This window comes from Sardina pilchardus, chromosome 2 (genome assembly GCF_963854185.1).
Source record: "Sardina pilchardus chromosome 2, fSarPil1.1, whole genome shotgun sequence".
In the NCBI taxonomy this organism is placed as follows: domain Eukaryota; kingdom Metazoa; phylum Chordata; class Actinopteri; order Clupeiformes; family Clupeidae; genus Sardina; species Sardina pilchardus.
In genome coordinates this window covers 30,620,458-30,639,048 of record NC_084995.1, presented here as the reverse complement: position 1 = coordinate 30,639,048, position 18,591 = coordinate 30,620,458, and the positions used below count along the sequence as shown (strand labels likewise).

General features: G+C 43.0%; 3 protein-coding genes across 3 annotated transcripts; 1 reads left to right on the top strand and 2 right to left on the bottom strand.

Annotated features, from left to right (window-relative positions):
* Positions 1-265: 265 nt before the first annotated feature.
* On the bottom strand, positions 266-10,724 carry kdsr (3-ketodihydrosphingosine reductase). Its single transcript, XM_062526377.1, has 10 exons — positions 10,205-10,724; positions 8,272-8,361; positions 7,827-7,883; positions 7,661-7,726; positions 7,456-7,551; positions 5,822-6,013; positions 5,199-5,282; positions 4,950-5,033; positions 4,534-4,635; positions 266-3,572 (listed from the first exon to the last, which is right to left on the bottom strand). Exons 1-10 carry the CDS (start codon positions 10,385-10,387, stop codon positions 3,453-3,455), a joined length of 1,074 nt encoding a protein of 357 aa, XP_062382361.1. The 5' UTR covers positions 10,388-10,724; the 3' UTR covers positions 266-3,452.
* Positions 10,725-11,307: 583 nt separating this feature from the next.
* zgc:153913 (carboxypeptidase N subunit 2) lies at positions 11,308-13,436 on the bottom strand. Its single transcript, XM_062526364.1, has 2 exons — positions 13,380-13,436; positions 11,308-13,063 (listed from the first exon to the last, which is right to left on the bottom strand). The coding sequence occupies exon 2, from the start codon at positions 13,054-13,056 to the stop codon at positions 11,461-11,463; it is 1,596 nt and encodes a 531-aa protein (XP_062382348.1). The 5' UTR covers positions 13,057-13,063; positions 13,380-13,436; the 3' UTR covers positions 11,308-11,460.
* A 1,057-nt stretch (positions 13,437-14,493) lies between these two features.
* cldn1 (claudin 1) lies at positions 14,494-16,472 on the top strand. The gene is made up of 4 exons (XM_062526350.1): positions 14,494-14,833; positions 15,514-15,678; positions 15,787-15,871; positions 16,053-16,472. The coding sequence occupies exons 1-4, from the start codon at positions 14,611-14,613 to the stop codon at positions 16,207-16,209; spliced, it is 630 nt and encodes a 209-aa protein (XP_062382334.1). The 5' UTR covers positions 14,494-14,610; the 3' UTR covers positions 16,210-16,472.
* Positions 16,473-18,591: the final 2,119 nt, after the last annotated feature.

The window sequence follows — 18,591 nt, the reverse complement described above, 5'->3', positions numbered from 1 at the left end:
ATAGCTCTCATCTGTCTCCCACACCGTCATTCACGTCCCAAAATCCAAGAAGGCACAGGCACACATTAGGCTGTGCTCAGTCGGGGGGGAAAGAGGGGGGCCTGTCACAGCCACAGCTCTTTTGCTCATTCCCACTCTCTCATCTCCAATGCACACAAGTACTTCACAAGGATCAGATGCACACATCTTCTCTCAATCCCCCCCCCCACACACACACACACAAACAATTCACATCACATGAAAGAAAACAACGGAATGCAGAGGCTAGATTTTCTAAAGTTATTTATTTTTTATCATGTAAGAAAATAAGACAAAGCAACAACTTTCTCCTCTTTTTTTCTTGTCAATGGCACACAAGGTGAAATTTATACAAGTATGGCAACAAAAACAATAAAAGCAAAAAGGCGCAACAGAGGATAAGAGACCAAAACGATGGTGACAAAAATGAATGCATTCCAGTGTTTTAGTAGTGAAACTCAATTTTCTTTTTTAAACATCTCTCAGTAGTACATAACAAAAAAAAAAAAAAACTACAGCTTAGCCTTGATGATAAGGAATGTTGCACAGGTATAGTCTCATGTGATGTCTTAAATACGTAGTGAGCATAGGCTTGTTTTGCATAGCTTAAAAGATGTGAAAATAAAACATAAAAAGGTAAAAATGATTGCTTCTCCGGGAGCTAGCTACGTACCAACTGGCTATTGAATTAAAAGTCGCTACTTGGGAGAATGAGACGGTAATGATGCGTCTTTAAAGCGATCAGCACCTGATACAGATCACTATGCTGCACTGGGGAATGGCCTCACCTTGAGCCAACATCAAATGAGAACATCATCGGGCCGAGTCACGTGTTCTCACCTTCATATTGTGGGTCCTAGTAAGGCTTTCTGTACAAACAAGGCAAAGCAAAAGCAATAACAACAACATAAAATAAATCAAGAGAAATCGAGTAATCAATCAATCAATCAATCAATCAATATTATTTACGAAGGACAAAAGCTGGAAAGAACAAAACGAAGGACCATGAACCTAAAGCGAATTTAAGCCACACTTAGCTGTGGACGGATCCATTCTTCTAGGCTTCTTATTACTGAATGCAGTGTATCTCTTAAGGCTTTCACAGCAGAATGGGCCTCCACGCAGTAGTGCCTGACTGCATGAGCTTAATCATTTCTCTAAACAGAAGCGGAGCAGCATGGGCAGAACAAATGCAATCAACGGAAATCTCAACAGTGCACTGAGCTGACTGATTCTCAAAGCAAACTTGCCATTGGGATGAGGTGAAGCAATTCACAAAGACAGAACAAACAAAACAGAAAACAAATATCTATTATCCCCCCCAATAGTGTCGTTTGTATTTGTATTAGCGGTACATTCTCCCTAACAAGTGATGCTTCAAAAAAGGAAGACAACCTCTCTCTCTTTTCTTTTCTCTCTCCCTCTCTCTCTCTCTCTCTGCCTGCTTTAGAGTGCTGTGTTTGAGTGACAGGGTACGGAGCAACAACACAGAGGACACAGAGCAAAGGGTCAGGGGGGAACTTGACTGGACACCACACACTTACTGAAACCATCTACCTGGTCCACACACACCTGGCAGAGTCGGCCGTGGCTCGTCTGCTCTCCAGAGGACATGTCCCGGTCGGCGCCGGTAAACGTCTGTGCTTGTGAATGGGAGAGCTTCCCTTTTCCTGCGGCCACCTCTGTGACTGCCTGGGTGGCCTCCTGACTGGGGCGGCCATGTGCTGGACAACCCCTCAAATGTGTCGAGGCCGCACGTGCTCCCGGCTGGAACGATTCCCTCTGCAGGCAGCGTGCCACAGCTTCAAAACTACCAGAGGGTTTTGTCTGGCTGCAGCTTTGCCAGAGATGTTTTTTTTTTTTTTTTAACGAGCTGACTAAAACTACGAGACAGTCGATGGCCGCGCCCGGAAGAGCCCTGACCACCAGTGTGCGGAACGCGAACAAGCCCTCGGCCGTTCAAAAAAAAACCCCCCAAACATCTCAGCTCTTCAGCTCCCTCCTCTGGCCAGTGGAGGTGATGGCTCGTACCTGCGAGCCTGTTCCTCCTCGCGTGGCTTTCACCAACATCATTCCAGCAATCTCGAAAATTCTACAGATCTCCTGAGGTCACGTAAAACCCACACCGACTCGCATCCACTCCAATCCACTCACATGAGCACCCACAGACACACGCGCACAGTAAACATCTCCATCAAGACCAAAATAGCATACGCAAGGTAAGGCTTGTAAAGTTCTACTCTACAAGACGTCAAGGTGCGTACACCCTTCAAATACACAATAAAGTATATACAGACAAAGAGAGTGTGTGAGTGCGAGTGTGTGTGTTTGGAGAGGAAAAGTAAATATTCTTTTCTTTTATAAAGGGAAAGTGAAAGGTGGACCCTTTACATGAGGAGAGCTTCGCCCGCAAAGCCCCCATATGCATGTCAGGGGACGAGGGGACATTTGGCATAATGACACGTCACAACGGTTTCCGGCAGAAGGCCGTATGGCACGAGGCTTCCCCTCTTCCAGCATGGTGGCCCACAAGCGCATCACCACATATCAACACAAAAAAACACCTAGACAACTCTCTGCTATGACTTCTGTGAAAAATAACTAGCTTTGTTTTTTTTTGTTGTTGTTAAAATGTGCTTTAGAAGGACAGAGAGGCTTCTCTAACATGTAGTCATTCACGGTCACTCGGTCACTAAGTCATAAAGCAAAAATGCTGTCAGTCTGGCCGCCCATCATGTCTTGAGCTTCCGCGGCATGCAAGGAATGGGAGGATTGCAAGAAGCACAAGCTTGTGGTCACAGAAACATTTCACACAAGCGCTCGCCCAAAGCTGGGTCAAATTTGACACAGGCTTTGACACACAGGCGCACACATACACACACACACACACACACACACACACACACACACACACACATACACACAGCGACACATACATTCTAACCTCAAACAGTGAACTCAAACAGTGTCACCTGAAGAGTCCATCTCTTTCCAAAATGAAATATCGATTCCATCAAAATATAGCAATTAGAGGAATGATGAGAACAAACGGATCCCCCCCCGCAGAAAACCCCACAGGAGACACAGACACGACACAGACAGAGAGACGGCGGCCGCCTGCCGCACTGCCCGCCACAGGACTCCAACGAGACTCACGCGGGGCGAGGTCTCTCTGCCTGGCGGATCTGTGGGCCTCCTCCTCCTCCGGGAGGAGCATTCAACCCGCCACACTACAGCAAGAGAGGCGGGGGGCTAATTTGGCATCTCTGGGCAGGAATGGTGCTGCAGCAGGGGGGGATGGTGAGCGGGGAGAGGAGGCAATGGGGTGGGGTGGGGTGAGGTGGGGTGGGGTGGGGTGGGGTGTGAAGGTGGAGATGGAGATGGAGAAGGTGGGGGTGGGGTGAGGTGAGGTGAGGGGTCAGGAGGGTCAGTGGTTACTCCTTCTTGTCGGTAGCTTTGGACTGCTCCCTCTGTATCATGCAGCGGCGCACGATGCTGTCGAAGCTGCCCAGGTAGAAGAGGGCGATGGTGCGGAAGAGCCCCATGGTCACGATCTGCAGGAAAAGGCCACACAGGAGAAATTAACACATCTCTGACACGTACCGGAATTTCCCAACTATTAGCCGTGGCTTAAACATTCATTTTGCAATTTTTTTTCAGCTATGAGGTTAATACAGGGGGGGCGGTTAATATGGTGTTAATATGGATTTGTTTCTTTTAACTTGCATAAAACACTGTCCTGCGGCTTATACGCATAAGATTGGGAAACACCTGCCCGCTCAGACAGGGAGGGGCATTTTGACCAACACCCAAAACAACCAAGCTGCCTTTTAACTCGAGATTAAAATGGGCCACATGAAAGAAGCACTCAGGGGTTGGTCATTTTATATAGCACATTACCCAGACAGTAAGCAAGAGTGGGAGCATTGCCAGTGGGAGTCATTTGCATCAATCACTGTCATGTTGTTTATAGATTCAAGGCTGAGGCATCACTGATGAAGTGTCACTGATGCATTGAGTGGCATTAATGCTAACATTATTGATGCATTGCAATTCATTATCCTTAAGGTAGTCATTCAACTGGCTTGTTGGAATTGTATGTTATTGTTATTGTTGGAATTTTTAATATAATACAATACAATTTACAATACGAAGGAATAATTCAAAAGAACATGCACCCTCAGTGAAATACTATTTTCTTGATTTGATTGACTTAGAGGGACTGATTTATCATCAACAGGCAGATATTACTACATTATTTACAACACAACATATTATCATACAAGAGGAGTATTTCAAAATCTTATGCTATAAAATAATTGTTCAATTAAAATGACTTGTGGAAACCTCTGAGACCATCAAGTAATCTTTTATGACATATCAATCCATAATATCAACATACTGTAATACCAACATAATACCAATGGAAATGGTTTCTTTCGGTCTTCTCATGCTAATGAGCTTGAACTCTCCAGTCTACAGGCAGTGCTGAAGCACTGCAGTTAAGTACGGTACCTGCTGTAGGCCCTCTGTGATGGACGTGACTGGGCTCATTCCACAGGTGAGAGCCGACAGCATGTAGCCATCAGGCCCCACTGAGCTGCTAAAGTTCCCCTGCTGCAAAACACACACACACACACACACACACACACACACACACACACACACACACACACACACACACACACACACACACACACACACACACACACACACACACACACACACACACACACACACACACACACACACACACACACACACACACACACACACACACACACACACACACACACACACACACACACACACACACACACAAAAGCATTAGAGCTGAACACATGTACAATAGAAACAATAACTCCATCTGAGGAACAGATGTTCTGGTCCGGCATCAGAAGCATGAGCGGTGATTTTCCTGCCCGTCTTACCACAGCGTCCCTGACCACAACTTTAGCCACCTGGTCTGGCTGGCACACCCCTGATGTCTCCGATATCAGCCTGGTCTCTAAGGGCTGCGAGGGGAAAAAATGACCTTTAATGATCACGGGCAGGAAGAGTTTCAGGCTTACCAATCAAATTACACAGGACTCAAATTGAATTTAACAGAGCCGAAGAGAGCCACTGGCTCGGCAATAACATGCAACTATATCCTAAGGCCTGCGTTCGGTCTGTCTCACCTTAGACTTATTCTCCTCCGCCAGGCCTGGAGTGTCAGTGTCCGGGGGGAAAGCCACTGTCACATAGATGTTATAGGGCTTCATCTGGAGGTAAGAACACAGTCTCATAATCACATCATAAAAACTGTGCACTTAAAATGATTTCACCATTTCACTCTCCACAAACCTATATACTATATATAAAAGAACAAAATTATTCATACCCCTAGCAAATATTGATTTAATGTTGTTTTCTCTTAACCAATATGATTGTTCTGACTGAAAATTACAACATGCCAAAACATCAACATTTCGACATTTAAAATAACATTTTAGAGTGGCCGAGCCAGAGTCCAGACCTCAGTCCATAAAAAAGTGAGCCTATAAACCTGGATTGCTGCTCAAAAGGTGCGGTCTAGAATCATTGTGGATATATGGAGGCTTGGTAGGTATTATAAAAAAACATTTTGAGAGCTGTGATGGCAAATAACGATGTTTCCAACTTTCCATTGATTAACATCCCATATAGACTACAGCAATTTTAAAGTCCTGACTATTCCAAGATCATATTGTGTGCAAGTGCCAAGTCTGTTGTCCACAGACGCCCCCTGGGCACCAGAGGGAGCAACTGCACCATGACTCACCTCCATCTGCAGGGACTCGGCTAGGCCACGCAGGGCGAACTTGGATGGGGAGTAGGCGGTGTAGCCGAACAGGCCGATCTGGGCGGCCTGGGAGGCCACGAACATGATGCGGCCCATCCTGCGCTCCTTCATGGTGGTGATGACCGCTCGCGTTGGGTAGACGCTGCCCAGGTAGTTCACCTCCATCAGTTTCTGTTGGGGGGGGGCACACAGCAGTTATCAGAGCAGGCACGAGCTGTGGGAGAACCGCTCATCAGCCAACGGATTGCTACAGGCAGCTATTCAAATCAATTCAATGTTTTCATTTATACCGAATCAATAAAAGAATGCAACATGTTTTTGTTCCCATTTTTCATGAGTTGCAGAAAAAGATCCAATACATCTTCTATGCACACCAAGGGGAGTATTTGCTCACAAATTTGGCAAGATCTTTACTAGTCAGTCAGCACTTCATCTTTACACTCTGCTGGATATTCCTGCAGCCAGCATGCCAGTTCCAAGCTCACTCAAAACCTGACACATCAGTGGCAAAGTGTTGTGTGATGAAACAGCATATTCTAGTTTTGCCTTGTACTGCGACCAGTCCAAAAGGCATCTGTGCAATATTCAACATTTTAATCAATACTCATGTTTTTTTTTTTTAAATCAACAACATTTTCTTTGACATGTCACATATCGGGAGGAAGGAAGAAATCTTCCATCTTTAACTTACTATAACGAAAAATGAGCACAAGGAAAAAAGCGCTGCACTCACATTTTTGTTCAGTAGAACCATTAACAATAGACCCTGTCTCAAAACGCTCTACTGAGCCCAAAGGCTGAACCCCTCCACTGAAAGAACAACCCCATGATGATAAGAAAAAACAACTCCTTTATCACAGGAAGAAACACAAGTCTGTAAGCCCCCCTCGCTCAACGGAGGGTTAAAGGGACACAAATCAATAGAATCAAGAGAATTGCACCTCTGTTACAAGCTTCTGGAAGTCTACCAACAGCCACGTGAGCAAAGAGAGCACTGAGCACCCAGCTGATTAGCAGTGCACGGCATGTGCGTGTGCGTGTGCGTGTGCATGTGCATGCATATTGGCACATGTGCTTTTGCACATCATCAGGCCCAATGCCTGTGGGCTGTATCACACTTAAATGAGGGCATGCTGATTGGTGCATTCTGATTGGTGCATTCTGAGAGCAGAGCATACTGTACTGTATATGCTTTAAATAAGAAGCCATATGGAGCTCTAATGGAAACATCATATGGGGATACAGTGTGGCACGGAAAGATCAAGGAAGATTAATATTCACTTAGCAGACATTCTAAGCAGTCAGAGAGTATGGCCTGGGTGTATCAGGGTACACAGAATGACACAACTCAAATGCCTCTATCAATAATGTATTGCACCAGAAAAAAAGGCTCCAGTAGCTGTCACTATGGGAGGTTATACAAATGTAAACTTGGGGAATGAACAGTAATATTTTTGGATTCTTTGGGAAATTGTAAATTCATGCACGCTGCACTCTAAAATTGCACTGATGCATGTGATCAGATGAGATGAGGTTGTTTTCAGCAGGGTTTCCTGCATGTCCTCCAGACAGAGGACCCCACCCTCCTATGAGCCATTGTTGTGGCCACTCACCCGGAAATGGTCCACCTCCACGTCCTCAAACTTCCCTGAGATGGACGAGCCAGCGCAGTTCACCAGCATGTCGACAGGCCCCAGCTTCTCCTGGGCCTGCAAGCCACACCACAACAAGCCCGGATTAACCCAACGTACAGTATCACCCACACATGAAGGAACAGGTGTGGTCGGAGGTGATTTTACAGACTGAACGTTCACTTGCCTGTTTGATGACACTTTCCACTTGACTATAGTCCTTTGACACGTCAACTGAAATGCACAGCACAACCTGACAAGAGACAATTATTCAAATAAATTTAGCATACGACGACACAGAGACAACAGTTACCTCCACTAAATGTAGAAATGCGCCATCTTCTGCTACAAACCTGCTTATCATTTATGGCAAATTTTTCAATTTCCTTCTTCGCCTGGAGCAATTTGCTCTGTAAAGAGATAAATATAATCACAAAAAATAATTAAATGAATTTCACAAACCTGTATAACGGCAATACCCAACATTGAAGAATATAAGCACCCATAAATTAAAAGGAGTATTGAATTTCATCCCACGTAGCTGTAACAGTCAACCATTTAACTGTGATCAGTAGAATACCAGAGAAATCCATGAGGGCAGTTGTAATTGTACCAATGGTACTAAAAGTCTGTATGGTGAAGTATCAATATGTTTACACTTTTAGTTAACAAATGCTAACTCCTTCCAGGGCAAAGCAACCTATTTTACCCAAGTCTCTATCAATGGTAAAGGTCTGGACAGAGACCATGAAGACACCCTACCCCAATCGCCCATAGAACTCAGTTCAGTGCCCTTACCTCATCACGTGCCACCAGTGTGATAAAGGCACCTTGCTTATAGCATTCGACGGCGATGGACTTCCCAATGCCACTGGACCCGCCAGTGACCTGTTGACACACAGGATACAAATGAGGCTCCATCAAAGCTATAATTTACTTGAATGAGAATTTAATTAATTCTATGTGAATTTTGTTGAATAGGTAAATATTCACATTAACCAAGTGAATAGCCTATATGTTCTTAGTTGTAAGTTTTTGTTTTGGGGACAACATTTGCAGAGGTTATCACACATTATCAGGTTCCACACACATTTCTCACAATCACAATCTAGGCTATCATGGCCAAAGAACAATATTGATGTCACACTGTTGGACCTCTAGCCATTCCTGTCCCCTGTTCACATTTGTCATTTCATAATAACTTGGGATTACTTGCCATTGTATACTTGGAATTAGAGATTTCACTAATAGCTTGCACATAAAGAGCAAGTAATAATGTTGTCAAAACAGCCAGACATGACCACAACCCAGATAATTCTTCAAGGCCAGAGGTACAAAATTAGTTACACTTGTTTCTCCTTCTAAACTTTCTTGGCAGTATGCACAAGTCTTCATTCCAATAACCTACATTTTTTTAAGGCACTGAGCTATCAGGTGCTTTATCATTGAATAAATAATGCCCTGATGTAACCATGCCATGCAGTACTTTAACAAGGACACTACTAGAGATGGAGCAAAAGGCACAAAGAAGATCATGGTTACAAATTCCTGAAAGAAAATGAGTAAGGGAGATATAAAACAGAGCCAGTCATATTTTGAATACAGAAATGCAAACTTTCAAGGTCTAGGCACATTTAAATGTTCACATACAGCATTCTCTTAAGCTGTACAGGTTCATGAAGTGCCTCTTTTCCTGAATCTTGAGCTGTCTTTCTTTATAAATGTACTCAAGTAGGCTACTGCAACACAGAACCAGACCAGAGGAGAATCTGATCTGCCTAAATAGTCAGTCAGAGAGCAGAATGACAATCCAGGAGAAGTCTAGGGGGACTAAATAAACATCAGTCCCGAGCCTGAGATGGATTGGTGGTGGATGAAACATGAAAGGCGGCTTTGGCTAAGTGCTTAAAGAAATATACACCAATAAAAGGTACACATGTGCCCAGGACGGGCGAAAAGAGTTGATAGAAAGGCTTGTCTGGCCCGTCACCAGATGTACCAGGATTAAGAGGACTAGAAGCAACATCCAGCTGGTTCAACTAGGCCTGCCACCCAATGTATCCATGTGAATCCTGTCATCAATACTAGATGCTAAGGGGAGACCCAGGAAAGGACTTTCCTATGTGGATGTGTAACCTCACAAATGAGATGCCCTCATAAAATCAACAGAGGGTCACCTAACTTATTCAAGATTGCATTAGAAAGAGAAGTTGAAACCACCTGAAATACAACTGCAAGAAAATGTAACAGTGATGTACGTGTTACATAGCGCAATGACTTGGATAGACAGTGCAAACGACACTGCCAGACTGGCAGGGGAAGGATTTGCAATTATAGTGCGTATTGGGCACAACCCTCATCAACTGTTGCATTGAGGCATGCAACATGCATTCCACAAAACTGCCAGATCTGATTACAAGATTCCACAGCAGGCATGCTACACTAGTTATCGAGTTGGAGCAAAGGTCATACACATGCAGACATCCTTATTGACAGGTCAGCTAGCCTAAAACATTCAACGCAGGCTAGCGTTACATTCCCCGTTGATAGCTAGCCAGAATGGATACGTAACAGTTAGCTACTTGGTATTTTCTGAGTTCTCACAAAACATGCAATGCAAGCAAACATGCTGCTTCGTAGGAATTCTGTGAAACTGAACAGCGATTACTTTCAAACGAGTGTGGTTTTGATCCAATTCTGCTGTCGTTATAATGTTATGTTATGCTCTTACCACGACGTGGGCCCCGTTCAATTTCATTGGTTTGGGGCTTATTAGCGGTGATATCATGTAGAGCAGCAACACGAAGGCTACGACAAATGCAGCGACAACTAGCAGCATGATGAAAGGCAAGAGTAGCCACCAGGAATTCAGCACGAGCCAATCCGATATCGATGAGACTTCTTCAGAGGACATGGGTCAATCTTTCGATGTCGCTAGCTAGCTAGCTAACTAGCTAATGTAACTGACTGGACTCGGGAGGAGCGAACAGCCACTGTAAAGGCGCCCCCAAATGAAAGGGTGGTGGCGATAAACCTTGCAAGGGAAGAATTGCAGTTGGAAACCAGCTATTTGGCAAAGTTTCAAGATAGTGCTTTGCAGGCAAGATGATGAATAGCCTACTACGATAACTTAACCTCGCGTTTTCAATTGTCACTACGTTCTCTGTGCACTTCAACACGATCTGTGCATCTTGCACGGGATGCTGCAAATAACAAAGAACGTTTGCGGGACTTGTAGTCTTTTGTACGCAACTGACTCGTCTCAATGTAGTGTTCCGTGAGATCTACTAAACTACTATTCCCGGCTCTCCTTTTGCTTCCCTGCTTCTTGTAGTGACGTATGCGTGAGGGCGGAGATGTCAACATTATTTTGACAGCCAAATTGCTATGTCTTGGTCATTGTCGACTTAGATGGACAATTTACTCAGCTTACCTCTCTATATTTTGACTTTACTTAGGCTTTCTTTATTTGTTTGAAAATGATCAAGGCCACCAAAACAGCATTTTCTACAAATCATCATTTATTTACTTAGGACAGTCTGGTCCTGCAGCCTCTCTTTTCCATTGACGCCCTGGGAGCTGGAGAATGGCAGTGAGTGCAGTGTGGAGTTCAAACTTACTATGTACTTTAAATATTTGCAAAAGTTCATCTACCTTGCTTATCTCTAGTTTCAGTGACACATGCAGGGAATGTTGCTCATTACCCAAATTGCCAATAGCAAAGACTACAAAAGTTAATTTGAGCATAGCTTGTTGACAAAAATGTTGCTTCCATTACAAACTCTAAAGTTTACATTCTGCTGCAGATCAAACGTCACAAAATGGCTTAATAACTTTATGAAGTTGAAGTCAGAGGCATTTTACTAACAGGTAAACTTGGAACAAGTTATTCATACAAGAGAGAGCTTATGTGTGACATTTTTCTGGTTTTCACCACCATCACAGATATAGTATGATTAAAAATAACTTTACAAACAATAGGCCTATTCAAACTTCGGGTGTTGTGGTGCCGTTTAAACATTGTGAATATTCAGACCACTCTTTGCTCAAAACATAGTCTGTTGTGCTTCCATCAGGACCATAAATACGGGCCTGAATCTTAAGATTAGAACATTTTGTCACTGTGCATTTTATGGAGTAAACACCATTGCTCTTCTGCATGATGCACTGGTTAGTTTGATTTGGTGCAAATGTTTCTTTGTCAAGGGGTTGGAGGGAGTCTGCTGGAGCAGGTTTGGTAGAGTTATTGGAGCATACCAGCTGGTCTCTCTCGACAGACATCAAGTTCTGTCCTTTCAAAGCAGCGGGACCTTTGCAGTAGGTCCGACCTAGATCCTCAACCAGGTAACTTCCAAACTCCAGCCAGGTATACAGATATGAGAAGTTGCAGTCGCATTGCCATGGGTTACCACGGAGAGTGATCACATTCCTTGTTTCCAGAAAGGGCTCAAAGAAGCCATGGGGAAGGTTCTGCAGCCGATTCTGCGCCAGAGTCAGTCGCTCCATGTCAATCTGGTCTTGGAACGCCTCAGGCTCCAAAGAGGTCAGGCTGTTTTTGTGGAGGTGGATGGACATAATTTTAGAGAGTCCTGAGAAAAGGTTGGCAGATATAGACGAGAGTTGGTTTTCAGATAGATCCAGCTGTTCCAGTGAAGTTACGTTCCTGAGCAGATCACTGGGAAGATCCGTGAACCTATTTCTTGACAGTACCAGATCTGTGAGAAGAGGCAAATCTCCCAGTGACAGGGAGGTGAGCTGGTTCCCTTGCAGGTTGAGTTCCTTCAGACTGGAGGGGAATGTGCCAGCCCTCACCTCAGTCAGCTGGTTATCTCGGAGATTAAGTTCCTCCAGCTTATTTAGGAAAGCGAATAGTCCCTCTGGCAGTGTTGATATATTATTACTCTGCAAACTGAGTTCCTTTAGCGCTGGAACATATTTAAACATGTCTGGTGGGAGAGAGCTAATCTGGTTGAAGCCTAGCTTGAGGGATTGTAGCTGTGTCAAGTCACTCAACAGAGTGGCCTCCACTGAGGCGATCTTATTCATGGACACATCCAGGGATTGGAGGTTTTGAAGTTTGCAGAAGAGGAAATCGGGTAGCCGGATAAATGCATTGCCCCTTATCTCCAGAGTCTCCAGGTTGGGCAAATGATCAAACAGCCCCTTTTCCAGTTTCAGCAGCTCATTGTTGTTCAGGAGGAGTCTAGAGAGGTTGCCCAGGTGGTCAAACGTCCCGAGCTGCACAGCCTCCAGCCGAGTGTTTCCGCTGACCTCCAGGTCCTCCAGTTGTGTGAGGCCACTGAAGGCCAGAGGGGCGATAGCCCTCACAGGATTGCTGATGATGGCCAGCTTCGTTAGCATAGGGCTGCCAAGGAAGCTGTTAGCGGATACGCTTGAGAGCCCAGAGGTTATGATGATGAGCTCTCTCACCTGAAGGGAGAGACCTTGGGGAAATGAGTACATTCGCTCCTCAGAGCATATGGCCTTTGACTTCAGGAAGCACTGGCACTGGGAAGGACAGCCACGGATGTAGCAACAGTGCAGAAGCAACAGAAACAGAGTGATTCTGTGACAGCTCATCATTTTTGTGCTGTTGAAAAACAAGAATGTTTCAGGGCAGTTGAGAAGGAGTCACAAAATAGCATTCACACAAGCTATTGTGTTTTTTTGGTTTTGTATGGTTAGTGTCCTGCAGGAAATCATTTAATCCATTTTCTATCCTGTTGTTTTTTGGGGTTTTTTTGTCTCTAATTCAGGCAGAAAATCAAGCACCTTGTGTATTCTGTCATGTCTAACTCATTATTAAAATACTCTCAATGAAACAAAGCTAAACTAAACATCTAAACAAATGTTTCATCATTCTGCTTTGAGAGGAATATCATAAAAAGCAAAAAGTCATAACTTACAGCAATGCTCAGCACTGTTGAGAGGTGCGTGGAGAAGTAGGATTCTGTCTCTCTGAGAGACTGAAAAGACACTATGCACACAACAAATATTTGCCAGTCAAAACAGCTCTTTGGTGATTGGACATCAGATTATTACATCATCTCTTGGGAAAAGAACACAGAATAGCAGTTTTTGTTGTCCCCTGTCATGACATGGGTATAGCAATGATTCATGTTAGTCAAGGGCTTGTGAGTACGTTCTCCTGTATATCGCCGACATATTACACTGTCGAAATTAAAAACATTAATAAGTCATGTTATTTCATTGTGTCAGGTAATGTCAAAAAGATTGCAATTGTGTTGCTCGATTGAGTAAAGATAAATCAAATAGCAATAACCCAATTACAGTTCCACTGAAATAATCCTGAAAACAAATAAAACAAAATCATGACAATTCTTGAAAGTGGAGGATATCGCCATGGAATGCACATACTGTACAAACCTTATTTGGGATTTGCTCTGCGGGTCTGTCTGGCCAAGAGGCCATTGAATCCCATTTCCAATGTCCCTGAAACACAGGCACACAAATACAATCGCTAATCCGGCATGATTGTGTGTATTGCCCATGGAAGCACTATCTCATAACAGATTTAATGTGCCAATTTAGGTTTAATGTCACTAGTTATGATCCTGCTGAAAGTCGTAAATCAATACCTTTTCCAGACCCACTCTCAATTACAATTGAGAAGGTCTGCTTGATAACCAAGGATATTGCATTTTGGAACCAAACTCTTTGTATGTGTATGTGTGTGTGTGTATGTATATGTGTATGTGTATGTGTATGTGTATGTGTATGTGTATGTTATATTAGGCTATATTATATTTAAAAGGTATTAAATATATTATAGTTTATTATATTATATTGCATTTTATGATCATTGGTAATGATAGTAATAGTATGACTATGGTCATTAATTGAACAGGAGAGATTATTTCTTTAGTCCTCTGAGAAAAGTCAGAGAGCTTTTCAACAAAGATCCAGTAGATGGCAGTATAATCCAGACAGAATTGGCACAATTCATGCAGGTTCAACAAGTCTGTAGCGACTGCATCCCATCACTATCCCATGGATGCTGCTTGAGAGGAACTCTTTGTCGTCAGTGGTGTGTGACACTTCGAAGCACACGGTCGCAGTTATTCTTTTTTTTTTTTTGCTCGTAAACTGCTGTTCATTAGTTCGTAGAGCATAAATATGGCAAACGGAGGCGTTCAACTTCTTGGTTTCTGTCTGTCTATTCTGGGCTTTTTCGGAATAATCGCTTCGACTGCAATGGTAGAATGGAAAGCGTCTTCATATGCGGGGGACAATATTATCACAGCCCAAGCCATGTATGAAGGACTTTGGAAGTCATGTGTGTCTCAGAGTACTGGGCAGATTCAATGCAAATCATATGATTCATTACTTCAGCTGTCAGGTAAGAACTGCCTAGCAGTTTTCTTTTTTTTAATAGGCCTAGAGTAAAACTTCTGCGATTTGCTTTACTGGTTTAAGTAACGTAGACTATTACCTCATTTTAGAATCGACTGTAATTATACATATTTATTTGCTTGTTGAAATGCAATCGTTTTGGTCTTTTTGAAAAAAAGAAATAGATAAATAAATACAAATAAATCTAAGGGTGGGGTTTACGTCCCGCGCAGCCCTTACCTGTTGAGACAAGTTCACATATTCGGAATACCTTCACTAAGCTGAAAGCGCATTGGCTTATGCAGAATTGTTCATGTACGGTGCAAACCGTACAGTAAATGACTAAATGTGTCACTACAATAGAATAAGACAAATTACCTTTTGAATTTAAACAGGCCTAATTTTCCAGAGGAGGAGAATTAGGCCTGTTGTGTGTTATTTTGCCACGCCTATCAAGGAGGCTTGAATTAATAAAATTGCTTACTGAATTGCTTGCTTTGATTGGCTTTGTCTCACTTTGTAATATGACTATTCAAACATCTCTCTCTCTCTCTGTCTGTCTGTCTGTCTGTCTGTCTGTCTGTCTGTGTGTGTCTCTCTCTCTCTCCCTCTCTCTCTCTCTCTCTCTCTCTCTCTCTCTCTCTCTCTCTCTCTCTCTCTCTCTCTCTCTCTCTCTCTCTGCTTTAGGGGAGCTGCAGGCCACCCGTGGCCTGATGCTGTTTTCCATCCTGCTGATAGCCATTTCAGTACTAGTGGCTGTGGTGGGCATGAAATGCACCACATGCTTGGCGGAGGACAAGCAACAGAAAAACAAAGTTGCCCTGGCAGGAGGAATCCTCTTCATTATTGGAGGTCAGTTATCAGTTCAGTATCTATACACTAAACATGTTTTATATTCTCTACTTTATTTTCTATATCATTCATTCTCTGTCACAACTGTTTTGACTATCTCTGCTCTAGGACTGAGTGCTCTTGTTGCCACATCCATGTATGGACATAAGATAGCTAAGGACTTCTACAACCCCTTCACCCCAACAAATGCCAAGTATGCTGAAAGACATATCCAAGTGTCACACCTCTAAAATTAAGCTTTGTCTTTGTTCTTTAGGCTATTTTACAATGATGGGCTCAACAAATAAGCATGATAAAAAAATACACATATCAGAATGTATGGCCTCTAAAAGCCAGCAATGTCTCAAGCTTGACTTCAAACTCTGATTTCACAGGTATGAGTTTGGTGCAGCTCTCTTTGTGGGCTGGGCAGCATCCGTTCTCACAATTATCGGAGGAGGCTTCTTGTGCTGCAACTGTAGCACTGAATCATCAGGGAAAGGACCCAAGTACCCCGCCACCCGCGGAGGAGTCTCAGGCACACATGTGTAGGGATCGCCCAAGCTACAAGAGGACGTCGGAGAACTGGGAAGAGAACTTGGAGATGAGTTTGGGTAGATGGGGATGGGATGGGTTCGGGAGTTATTCCTGCTATTTTGTAAAATGTGGGATTCAAATGTGCCTTTTTATACTGTATGTATGTGTTGTATTGTATTGATGCAGTCATGTCTGGATTAATTTTTACTGTGAGAAATATGTCTGAATACATTATTTGTAGTTATGTGGTCATTTAAATAAAAAAAGTACCTTGGTGACCACGAGTCACTTCTTGATTTGCTGAATGTTCTAGGCCTACTAAATACTTAAGATTGTGTTGAAGAGGGAAATCAACTACTACAAAGTTTGTGGAGTTTTTCAGAATTTGACAATCATGCATGTTGGTAATGAGCACCAAGCTAGTGACAGGTCTGTGAAGTTTGTGGTGTACTGTACACCTTTGAAGCAGCATTGTCACAGTCTAATTGCATGCCGTGCTGCGTCTGTGCGTCCTGACTCCATCATGTGGCATGTGGCCTGGGGTGGAGGCGGCGGTCGAGCAAGCACAGACAAGTCTCTGCGATACTCCACTGAACGCGCATGGCCTTTTCTAATACACTGTGCACCAGAAGAATACAAGCAGAATCGTTTTCAAAGGCCATGCACACGGTCATGCTGTTTTGTAGCTTTCTATTGGTCCCCCTGTGTTGTGATTGTACCACAAGATAGGACTGGAGGGAATGAGTTCTGACTCAGAACTCATGCACATTTACATAAATGGGTGTGTCCAGGCTGTAGTTGTTTGTGTCTCACCTATTTTCATGGCCTCAGGGAGCAAAGAGGAGGTTTCAAATACCTCATGGAAAAAGCATGTCTTGTGTGCATATCTCTGGGATTAAAAGAAGTGCATAGCAACCAGCAGAAGAAAACAACTAATGTACACTGGAATGTACATCATAATTGAGATCCCATCATTCTGTCTCAGTGAAGTATATTTCATCACCATTTGGACTAGCTAATGGTGGCTTATTTCTAGATTCATGTCGGTTTATGAGTAGTTCACAAAAAGGTGAAAAGAAAACATTTATATCTGATAAAACAATGTTAAACCTGTTTAAATTTCCATCTCTTCAAATCCACAGACATATCTCTCTGATATGAAATATTTATTTGTCGCATATGTGGGCCCTAATTTGAATGGTGAGTAAAGTCTATCAACAAACAAATTTCTCATGAGTGAACTATAGCAATTGTATGTCGTGTGAGACCACTGAGCTGAAACACCATTGTTTGTGATGATGGTCTTGCCCATGGTGTTAAATTAGCAAATTCATTTAGCTTAGCTCATAAATTGGGATTAGTTAGACTTTGCTGAAATGGACACTGCAGCCATTCTTCACTCACACCACAAGGGAGAGCTAATGCTCTTTTCATGAATGTGCAAGTCTAAGCTGTTGCTTGTGAAAGGCATCTCTTGACACAGAAACACATTAAGCAGATCAGTCATTTGAATAGAGACATAATATGTATAACAACAAATTATCAGGACCAGCCTCTAATTGTGTTATCACTTACTGTGAATACATAGGTCCAGACTTCAGAGCATATGTATTCAGTGTAGGAGCGAGAGAAAGCCCTGTCCCTAAAAGCCCCCAAAAGAGTGATTCTGAATTGAGCGATCCAGTGATAGATTATGGCACTTCTGATTTCTCTAACTTTGTGATCACGGTCAACTGCATTTGTCTCAGTATCAAAACTAGAAGTACTGAGTGTCCATTAAAACTGCTGATGTTGTTTTCACTGACGAGTGTGTGTTTGTGAAGAAGGATTCACAGGTGTGAACAGACACACAATACACCACAGTGATTCTCAACCATTTCCTTTCCTGACAAAAACAGCAACCAGGGTCAAGAAAACAGTAAACTATTTTTAAGAAATCATGGGATATAGATTTTTAATAAACTTTAATACTAATTTAATACTATAATGCTGATGCTGATAAAACACTTTGGCACTTAACAATCACCCAAAAGTACATATTATTGCAGGCTCTAATTTTTATTTCCTGTGATGAATCCAATGGCTTGAACTCAAAATGACTAGCTTTTGAGTCCTGCACACTTAATCTTTTAAAACGGGTGGATCTCCATCTGCCCAACATTGGGTTTGTGATAGACAGTTTGAAATTCCTTTTCTTGTTGTCATTGGATCAGCTCCTATCCTTAGAAAATGATTAGGCCTGCTGTCAGTGAAAACAGACCTCTCCACGCACTCATACATACTTTGGGAACCATTCCAAGTTACTGATTTTTTCCCCCAAGAAAATCATATCAGATTATTTTCTGAAAAGAGACATTATCTCAATGACTCCCATGCATGATCAGCAGACTGGAGAAT

Bases quoted from the DNA above. Each gene is read 5' to 3' on its own strand.
- kdsr (XM_062526377.1), bottom strand. From the start codon at position 10,387: ATGTCCTCTGAAGAAGTCTCATCGATATCGGATTGGCTCGTGCTGAAT. The intron at 7,552-7,660 runs GCAAGTGAACGT...TGTGGCTTGCAG, and splicing joins TGGAAAGTGTCATCAAACAG to GCCCAGGAGAAGCTGGGGCC. The intron at 6,014-7,455 runs GTGAGTGGCCAC...CCCCCCCAACAG, and splicing joins TGGAGGTGGACCATTTCCGG to AAACTGATGGAGGTGAACTA.
- cldn1 (XM_062526350.1), top strand. From the start codon at position 14,611: ATGGCAAACGGAGGCGTTCAACTTCTTGGTTTCTGTCTGTCTATTCTG. The intron at 14,834-15,513 runs GTAAGAACTGCC...TCTCTGCTTTAG, and splicing joins TTCATTACTTCAGCTGTCAG to GGGAGCTGCAGGCCACCCGT. The intron at 15,679-15,786 runs GTCAGTTATCAG...TCTCTGCTCTAG, and splicing joins AATCCTCTTCATTATTGGAG to GACTGAGTGCTCTTGTTGCC.
- zgc:153913 (XM_062526364.1), bottom strand. From the start codon at position 13,056: ATGATGAGCTGTCACAGAATCACTCTGTTTCTGTTGCTTCTGCACTGT.